The sequence below is a fragment of the Suricata suricatta genome, chromosome 4, assembly GCF_006229205.1.
Source record: "Suricata suricatta isolate VVHF042 chromosome 4, meerkat_22Aug2017_6uvM2_HiC, whole genome shotgun sequence".
In the NCBI taxonomy this organism is placed as follows: domain Eukaryota; kingdom Metazoa; phylum Chordata; class Mammalia; order Carnivora; family Herpestidae; genus Suricata; species Suricata suricatta.
The window spans coordinates 94,874,567-94,884,300 of NC_043703.1; the positions used below are offsets into that span (position 1 = coordinate 94,874,567).

Genomic DNA, 9,734 nt, shown 5'->3' on the forward strand with positions numbered 1-9,734 from the left:
GATGTTCTCTGGTTTAACAGTGCCGCGCACTCTCTAAGAGACTAGCCTTGGCCGAAAAGTCTAAAGAGGCACTGACCGAAGAGATGAAAGTAGCTGGTCAGAACATCAGCAGACTTCAGGTGAGTTCAGAAGTGTTACCAGCACGATGTTAATATGCTTTTCACTGGAAGTTCTTGGGCATCAAAGTCAGCGTTTCCTTTAGAAAGTAGTGGTGGTCGGTTGACCTATAGACATGCATTTTTCTAACCACTTTAGTTCTAACTCATTTTAGAGTAACATCTTATTTACATCAGGCAGGAAGTTGTGTATGGCTTGTTTCTCTGACTTGATTTTATTTTGAATAACTGTATAGTCAGCGTTTCATTAAATGATACTTAGGTACCCCCAGTCCTCCCTCCGCCTTCCCCGCGCTAATCTGCGCTAATCTCCATCACGGCGGGGGGCGTCACTTGCTCTGTCCACGTGACTCTGATTCTTCTTGTTACTGTTGCATAAAACTGACCTAAACTGCAAGGTGGGGCTGCCAAATATTCCAAACCTCACTGGTTTGTTTTAAAAGCCTTGTTTCCAGAAAGCCTCTATTAAATATAAACATGATACAGGCAGAGAAAAAACACATTACCACAGCAACACCCGCCCCCTCCTAGGTTTCAGATTAGTTAATCAGATTAGCTAGAAGCAGAGGATCAGAATTGAAGGGGCTGGAGAGAGAGCGGGGAGATGGCACACGAAGGTGCTTCTTCCAGGGAGAGCCCTGCCCTGAGGGCTGAGGGCCTGGAGGCTTGGGAAAACCTGAGGGGAGTTGGAAAGATAATGTAGCCCTCTTGTTCTTTGTGACAATTTTATACCTGATGTAGAAGGAAAGTCTTTTTTCAAAGAAATTCAAAACCTATTTTCAAGGCTAAAAAGAAGAAAAAGTTGTCCTCCCATATGTTTTAATTTTCTTAAGGCCTGCGGCTTGTCGTTCATGTTAATTAATTGGATAGGTCATCTGGATAGGTAGCTTTTCTCAAATTTCAATAATTAAAAAAGCTTTGGAGCGGTGTGACTAGGGGGGTTTTGATTTTTTCCCCTCTGTTCCTTTGCTATGTAGGATGAGCTGACAACTACCAAGAGGAGTTACGAGGACCAGTTAAGTATGATGAGTGACCACCTGTGCAGCATGAACGAGACATTATCTAAACAGAGGGAAGAGATTGACACTCTGAAGATGTCCAGTAAGGTAGGGAAGGGAAGGAGGAGCTCTCTCAAATACAACACTTCCTATGTAGTACAAGGTGTTTCATTGCTGTGCGTTTCAGGAGCAAAGGTTAAGAGATTTGACGTGTTTTTAAATAATTATTCTTCATATCATTTGTCCTCTTATCCGAAAGTAAAATTCAGTTTCTTTGACTGAATTATAAGTTGAGAGAAAGTCTGACCTCTAAGGCCTTTAATAATACTGTGTCCTTTGATTTGGGGCATTTTTGGCATTTCTTCTACTGTTTTATCATTTAGGGGGACTCTTTAGGGGAGGTTATGGTACAGATTTTTTTTTTTTTTTTTTTTTACTATTATTTTGAGAGAGAGGGAGAGCGAGCAGGGGCAGGGCAGAGAGAGAGAGCACGCAGGGCAGAGAGTGGAGGACAGAGGATCTGATGTGGGCTCTGAGCAGATAGCAGAGAGCCCGAGGCAGGGCTTGAACCCATGAACTGTGAGATTATGACCTGAGCCAAAGTCAGACATTTAACTGACTGAGCCATTTGTGAATCTAAAATGGTGCTGTTGAGGAGTGAACCTTCTTTAGCAGATTTATTTTCATACACATCCATATAAGTGAGGAATGTCTTGTCCGTTTCCAAAATTTTCTTTTGCTTTCATTTCCATAAAGCCACTGCTTGTCCAGGCTGAGGTCACAGATATTAGTACTATCTCTGTATTGAAGTGTGTATCTGTATATTATATCTCTGTTGTTGTCACATAACGTATATATTCTTTTACCATGAAAGGTAGGCTTCCAGAGCATCTCAGATACTTAGCATGTTTTGTAACTCAGACAGTACTGCACCACTGCCAGCTGGGATTTACTGTCTCTGACCTGTGCTCTTTGAAATCTGCTATTGCCTCTTATTTACCTGGCAGCCATGTATTGAGTTCCTTCTGTGTGCTAGCACTGGTAATAGAGATGCACAAACTCTAGCTTTATTTTAGCATTGGCTAGGGGTGGTGAGGGCAGCATTCTGCTCAGTTGGTGTCTCCTTGGAAAATATATCATGTTAGTACATTGGAATTTGCCTTATATCCTGTTTCTCCGTGTAGCCTCATGCTGTTGATTGGTCCTTTGGAGAGAGGAGGGAGCATCTGGGATACTTTTCTGGGGCATCTTGTGATGATTGTAACCAGACAGTGTGGGTTTGATTATGGTTCTCCAGGTACTTTCACTTCGGGAAACACGCCCAGAGGTGATGGGTGGAGGGTTAGTCCTCTTGGGTAATGCTTCCTGTAACTCCTTTGGCCTCTTTCCTGGTGTTACAGGAGGGCAAGGGCTAGCTCACAGGTTATATTCCTGGTGATAGTAGGAAGCACTACATCAGTATGAGTATTATGAGAAAGCTTGTTCTAGCACCTAACCTCTGGAAAGAAGTTGCAGCCTCCAGAGCTGCAGAAGACACTTGATCTGAGTTGGAAGGGATGAATATTGACTATAGCAAAGTTCATTGTCACAAAGGTAACTGCATTGAAGCTACTTTAGCAGTTAGGGAATTTTCAAGTCCTCTCCAAACTTTTTAATCTAGTCCCTAAAATATGTCCTTAATGAAATGCTGCGCTTGAGATCCTTCTTCACCTTGTAGTTTATTTTGTTAACCTTTTTTTGATCATTCTGTGACCCCTGTATTTTGCTGCCCTCCCCCGTGTTTATCAGTAATTAAGATTGCTCCAGCATCCTCTTACGGCTGAGTTGACAGGGTCTCCATTGGACACCAAATAAACATCTTGGAACCATTTCTTTTGCTGTCATCTTGATATTAACGTTTGTGTTCTGCAGGCATTTCCCACATACATGATAAAATGTGTTTGTAACTAGTGGTTAAGTATAGGAATTTAGTTAGAATGTTTTTCTAAAAAGTGAGCTTCTCCAGAAAGATGTTAGATAAAACTGGAAAGTCCAAATCTCTGACTGTGAGGAGAGGGCCAGTAAGAGAGGCATCTGCCCCTGAGCTTGCAGCCGGACCTGAGCTTCCTTTCTCATTGGCTGTTTGCACTGGGGTGTTAGTTGGCACATACTCAAAATTACTATCTACTAAGGCCTTTAAAAGGTATTTGTTAGGCAACAAAGAAACGTGTTTAGGCTAAAAATTTGTATTCAGTGTCTGAAATCATAAACTCCCTTGTCTTTGGATCAAAATGAATATTTGAGGTTTGGTAAATCCAAGAGAGCTCTGTTTTCTGTATTGCCAATCTTCAGCCCTCGGGTGGATAGGGTTCATGGAGATAGTGAGTGGGGGACGGAGAAGTGGCTGACCGCTTTTCGATTACTGAATAAAAGTTAGCAATGCAAGGTTACTAGCTGTCCTCCCTCTTGGAAGCTAAAGTTTTCCAAAGTGAACTATGGCCTTTCAGACAGCTTGGCCAATAAACCCTGGGTTATTTTTCTAGAAGTCTGCGTTCTTATTGTTGATGTTTTTCTTTGTGCAGGGAAATTCTAAAAAGAACAAGAGCCGATAGTTTACACAAAGATGGTTGGCGACTTCTTTCCAAAGCTGCTACTGTTGCTCGGAGCCGCAGGACCCAGACCGCTTGTCCAGCGTCCAGCGCCCAGTGCTGGCCGCCTGCAGGGAGCTGGGCTGCCGTTGGACCTAGTAAACTAGTCAGTGTTGTAAATGGCCTTGAAACACTTAAAATATATTTGTAACCAGTAAGGCAAATACAGAATATGATGTTGACAGTGAAATGGACAACAGTACATGTACCGTGGATATTGTAGGTCTCCTTACGCTGTTTTTACTGTGCACTTTTTAAAATTGGGTTTTAATTTCGTTATGTAAGAACAACAAATATTTTGTATACTTTCAAACTCAATTATATGGTATTCGATTTGGTATCTATGGAATAGATCTATGTTTCTGGATAAAATGCTTAAATTGTCAAACTGTCATTCCTTCTTGCTATAATGAAAGCAGTCTCCAGATTCTTTTTGAAGACTTACTCGTATTCTCTCTCTCTCTCTTTCTCTCTCTGTCTCTCTCTCTCTCTCTCTTAGAGGGAGTGGGTCTTGCAAACTTCAGATATTGTGGGCTTATTATCACTGTCTTCAGCTCTTCAGTACCTTCTCTGTGTTGGAATAATAGCTTAAGGAAATTGATGTCAATAAATTCATACTTACATCAAACATTCAGGCTATGAAAATTTGATAAAGGAAACGTAAACCTATGAAAGTATGTTCTACAAAATTTATTAAATCCTGACTTAGATATAACCTTTCTTATTCCCTAAATTGGAACAATTGTCTGGTTCATCCTTTGTTAATGCTTTGAGTTTTACCTTACCAGTTCCTGTAACCATACGTCAGGTTCTCCTTGGTTTATTCCATCAACACTGTTACCATCGCAGTGCAAACTCGGACGTGCCTCCAGCGCTCACTAAATATATGCTCCTTTCCCCTGAGCTGCTTGCTCAGGCCCACTCCACCCCGTGTCCAAGTCCCCCAGATTAGCTCAGGTGTTCCTGAAGCCCCCCCTCCCCATCTCCCTGCCTGCTGCATCTCCTTTGGGCCTCCTCTCTAGCCGCCTTCCAAAATGCCCTATTTTGGTGAAGCTGAGAGTTCATCATCAGCTTCCCTCTATACTCAGCATGAAGGCCAACTCTTGGCCTCTGCCCCACGGCTTTTGCTGCCTGCTGTAGAGAGACCCAGTTCTTACAGTAATGACAGTGCTTGGATTCTGCCTTGGGGACCTCTGAGTGAATCAGCTCAGTCCCGTTCTGCCCGGCCTGTCCAGGCCCCGGCCCCCAAGCCCTCTCTGTTTTCTGTGACTTGCTCGTTTCCAGGTCTCAAACAGCTAAGCCTGCGGTTTTCACTGCACCTGCACCTAGGCGCCCCTAGCACTGTGGGGAGAGATCAAACAACCATTCTGATTAGCTCCCTCATAAACTTGGGCTTTCCAGTTCCTGCCAGGCCTTCAGTGCTCTGTGACAGTCCTTGTGACATTTCTAGTCTATTTCTGTTCCTCCTGTGGAGGGTTTGGGACAGAGAAGTCCTTGCAGGGACTGCCTTATCCCTCCGCTCACCATTGCAGCCCACCTCTCAGAGGACTGGTCTCTTCTGCCCAAGCCTCCCAGGGCATGGGAAGTGCAAAGTGAGAGGTAATTCTAGTTTAGGCACAGAATCAGGACTTATATGGTTACCCGAAGTCCATGTAGGAGTGAAACGAAAAAGGAAAAAAAAAAGTCTTTAATCATGCACTGCTTCCTGGGGAAGATGCAGTTCTCAGAACTTACTGAAATGACGTGTCCTACTTTCTCCCGATTACGTACCACGTGCTCACTGTTGAAAATTTGGAAGCAAGGAAGAGTATCAGGAGTGCATTTCTTGGTAGAGATTCAGCTGCTAATGTTTTTGTTTATTCCTGCTTTTTTTCATGTCTATGTAAAAATGTATGTTTTTAATCAAAATTGGGATTGTTAGAACTTCAAAATGAAAAGAAAAAGGCTCTTTAACAGGAAGGGGCTGGTGGTTGGTTAGTTGGCTGTGTGACTCAAGGGGCCACTGTTCACACGAGCAGCCCTGGGCTAGAAGACCCGCCAGGCACAGTGGAGAAGCTGATACATGGCATGTGCCTTGCTTTGTTGTTTTAAATACCACCCTTGTTATGTTGTAAGCAACACTGTTCACCTTCCAAGCTGATGAAACTGGATTCTCCACTGCTTGTGGTAAGAAATTATCAGTTAAACTAACAGATGCTTTCTAATACCATGACCACTTTCCAAACTCATCTGTTTAAACAAAACAAAAGCTCAGCCACATTATTTCTGAACAACAATGTGAGAATAAATACAACGAGGAACCAGTTAGCTGAGAGAGCCACCAAAACGGGGAGCCAAAAAATTCTTTCCGAATGTCTACGAATTAAAGCCTTCTTTAAAATAAAAAATCCCTAAGACAGAAAACAAATTGCGGTGTATAGTTTTGTTTTACGCAGCATTCAACCCGGGAGTTGCTTCCAGCTCTGAAAAGGCTTCAACTCCTCTGTAACTTTAAGAGAGCGGGTTGGTTGGTGATGGCTCGTAGACAGTCTAATCTGGGAGGGCCACACCGACAGGGAAGGATGGGTTCCAGTTCCGTAATAGAGAAGGAAGCTGCTTTTCTCCGAGAGGGGCCATGTCCTCAGACGCCAGGGTGATAAACGGGAAGCTGGTCAGTAGATGGTTACCTGTGCCTTAAGTTTTTAAGCAGTTTAGTAATTAGCTCCAAATTAGGAAATTAACTGGCAATCAAAGCATTAGAACAGGAAAACCCATTATAACTCTCCCAGATCTTTGAAAGAAAAGGCCCTGGAGCATCAAAGTAACCTTTTTAAGGAGAGGATTAGAAGAATTGACTCCTGGTGGAAAAAGGCTGGGGGCTACTGTCTCATTTGTGGGTGCAGGAGTCTCAAAAGGCACTTCCCCTCTTGGAACCTTTGTGTTTGTTTTACCAGGAGCTTTAATCTGAACTCAACCCCACTGCTCCCTAAACACCAGGGGAATAGCTGAGTGGTGACATACTGTAGGTCCAAGAATAGAAACTTTGCACTTCAGTTAACCAACAAAGAACAAAATGTCACTTACATCTTGCTCAGGTGCTAAGGTATATTCTCCCTCTCTTCAGCTTTCTTTAATTTCTTCAGGACACCTCTTTGTTGTGTGAAACTTATCTACATAGTCATAGTCATCATCATGTGTGCTGTCTCCCTGAGGAGCTAAAATGCTGTGAAGCAGGAACCATTCATGCCTAGCCCAGTGTTTTGTAGTACACGGGCAATAAATACTGATTGGATACATTTTAGGAAGCCGGCCAAGGGACTGGCCGACTGCAGCTCAAGCCACACCTAAGAGTGTCCCGTAGCCAATCTCAGGCCATTTTGAAATAAGTGATCATCCCTGTAACTATCATTGATTTTAACATTCTCAGTGAAGATGTGTTTATCTCTGGAAATTTCTATCCAAAAAAATTCAGGTTTCCTCATGGAGAAAGTTATTTAAAAATAGTGTGTTCTTCAAACATCTGGATTGAATGCAATCACATAGGTAAAATGGTGGTATTTTCTATGAAGCCATCCACTGGGCAATATATATTTTTTGAATATAGTTTTGCAAAATGAATGTTGTAATATAGAGACTTGTAAAGTTTTTAGAGAAGAATGTTTTTATCACGCATTTAGGGCTAAGCTTGCCCTAAGTCTGAAGTCCTTACTGTTCCCAACCATGTCCTCTTCGGAAATTTCTGCAAATTGGTTTGAGTTTATATTAATTGATTCTGACCGCTTCAGCTGATTTGAGTTTTGAGGAATTCCAAGTTAATCTACTAGGTCTAATGTACAGACACTTTGGGAACCCTTTGTTAAACAGCTCTTGGAAGTTTTAAATGATTTCCATGAAAAGGCTGCTAGGAAAATAAAAACTTAATAAAAAGGAGAATGAGGTAGTCTGAGGGTCTACTTGTAGAGCAAGGAAAAGAACAGGAAGTGGAGTAAAATGGGGTAACAGCTGGTGATAGAAGGCTGTGGTAGCTTAGCTATTGAGGCCAGCCTGAGGTTTTTTCTTTAAATTTTTTTTATGTTTTTTAATTTATTTTTGTGAGACAGAGAGAGAGAGAGTACAAGCAGGGGAAGGTCAGAGAGAGAAGGAGATACAGAATTCGAAGCAGGCTCCAGGCTCTAAGTTAGCTGTCAGCACAGAGACAGATGCGGGGCTCGAACCCACAAACCATGAGATCATGACCTGACCGAAGCCGGTGCTTAACCGACTGAGCCACCCAGGCTCCCCGAGGATGAGATTTTTATCACCGGGGCACTGCCAGAAAGGATCCTTTGGAAATATGTGGTGGTGTTACAAGAAATAAATCTGCATTCATGAAAGCGGCAACCTTTGGGGCAACACTGAGTTACACAGAAAGCGGAGGGACAGTCCCTTGTAAAATATAAATGGTTTTCAACCAACTATATTTGGTCTTTAGAAAATTATGGGCCTACAGTGTCAAAGTTTCCAAAGAGATTTCTTTCAATAGGTGAACAACCTACTATTGAAGTCCGTACTACTTATTCAAAGATGGTAGAATTTAAAAGGTGCACTCAAAACTCTTTAAATACAACCACGACTGCCATTTGTCGAGGGTATTGTTGTTTCCTATATGAGCCATTTCTGAAGTTGTTACCTGTGGCATTTTCTGAGATGGGCTGCCTCCACCCCGCAAGGCCTACTGGCTTATTCTCCAGACATAGGAGGTTCAATTTGGAGCTTCAGCCAGAATGCCCAGTGTCAAGGCATCCATTTCTTCCCTTCCTCTGCGTTCCTCTTCCTTTGTTCTTGCTCTGTACCTCTCTCAGCTCCTTACCAGAAGGCTGACTTGGGGCCATTACCTCTGGTTCCACAGAAGAGTCTCTGAAAAGTTCTGTATCAGTTGACTTCCTGTTCCCTAGGCTCTCTCTTGACCTTCTGCAACGCTTGACCATCACTGGGATGGTAGCTGGAGAAAATAGGGAGACAAAGAGGACCCGGTCCCTTTTTTCTATTTGTTGAGGGTATTTTAAGCATAACAACCACTAGAAAGTTCATCTGAGAATAAAGTATCCTAAGTAGATCCTGTGGTGTGACTTCAGCCATGCCTGTGTCCTCTGAATGTAATATCAGGCTGGTGGTTGAATAGGATCCTGAGTACCTTTTTCATTTCACCCAGAACTCCACGGTCAAAACCAAGCCTACACTCGAAAGACCATTTAAAAGAGAATCACATTGCTCTGAAAAGGCAAGGGTGTATCAAGGGAATTCCCTTATTTCCTTTCTACCATCCAGGCATAGCACTTCAAGTTGACATATTCACTAGGGTCCCCTAACTTTTCTCCTTGGGCCCAAGCTCTTCCTTGCTAGGTAGGTCACGTTTCAGACTGTAAAGTCAAAATTCTTCGGTTGCCATTTTGAGTCCACAAGGGTTTACTAGTACCTACTGTATGCTAGGCTCTGGTAATCCAAAAGTGAATAGGACACCGCCTGGAGCAAAATATTCCTTTGCTTAAAAACGTTCATGTGTTTCCTGTTTCATGCTTTATGTTTCACCTTCCCATCCAAACACTTTCCACCTCTAAGCTTCCAGTCTTGCCAGACCCCAAAGCACTAGACACAGGGCCTGGAATGTCCTCTTTTCTCCCTGGAGTCTGTTCAAACACCTACCAAACTTTCCATCCTGGGGTTGGGTGTCCCTATAGGATAAAAGGCACAGGCAGATCTCCTTTCAATTCTTTCTGGCTCCCAGCGAGGCAGCCCCCTTCCAAAGATGCTGAGAAGCGGAATGACTTGCCTGGAGTCAAATCCTAGCAGGTGACGGGAGTAGGGACCAGAAGCTACCCTCTAGCCTCTCCTGGGGGAACAAACTCCCCTTATTTCTTCTTTCCTCTGCAGTCAGTGGGTAGGAGGCATCTGTAAATATTTACCTCCTGCCCCATCCACACAGCTTGGCCCTTTGGGAGCCATCCAGTGTCCTCCTCATATGTACTGACTGTACC

The 9,734-nt window shown here is 43.2% G+C and overlaps 1 protein-coding gene across 1 annotated transcript in view; it reads left to right on the forward strand.

Annotated features, from left to right (window-relative positions):
* PPP1R21 (protein phosphatase 1 regulatory subunit 21) overlaps positions 1-6,148 on the forward strand; it is a 62,021-nt gene extending 55,873 nt beyond the window's left edge. The window contains exons 20-22 of the mRNA XM_029937322.1: positions 21-119; positions 1,094-1,222; positions 3,676-6,148. Coding sequence (XP_029793182.1) covers positions 21-119; positions 1,094-1,222; positions 3,676-3,705 — 258 coding nt within the window. The 3' untranslated portion in view covers positions 3,706-6,148. The remainder of the gene's footprint in view (positions 1-20; positions 120-1,093; positions 1,223-3,675) is intronic.
* Positions 6,149-9,734: the final 3,586 nt, after the last annotated feature.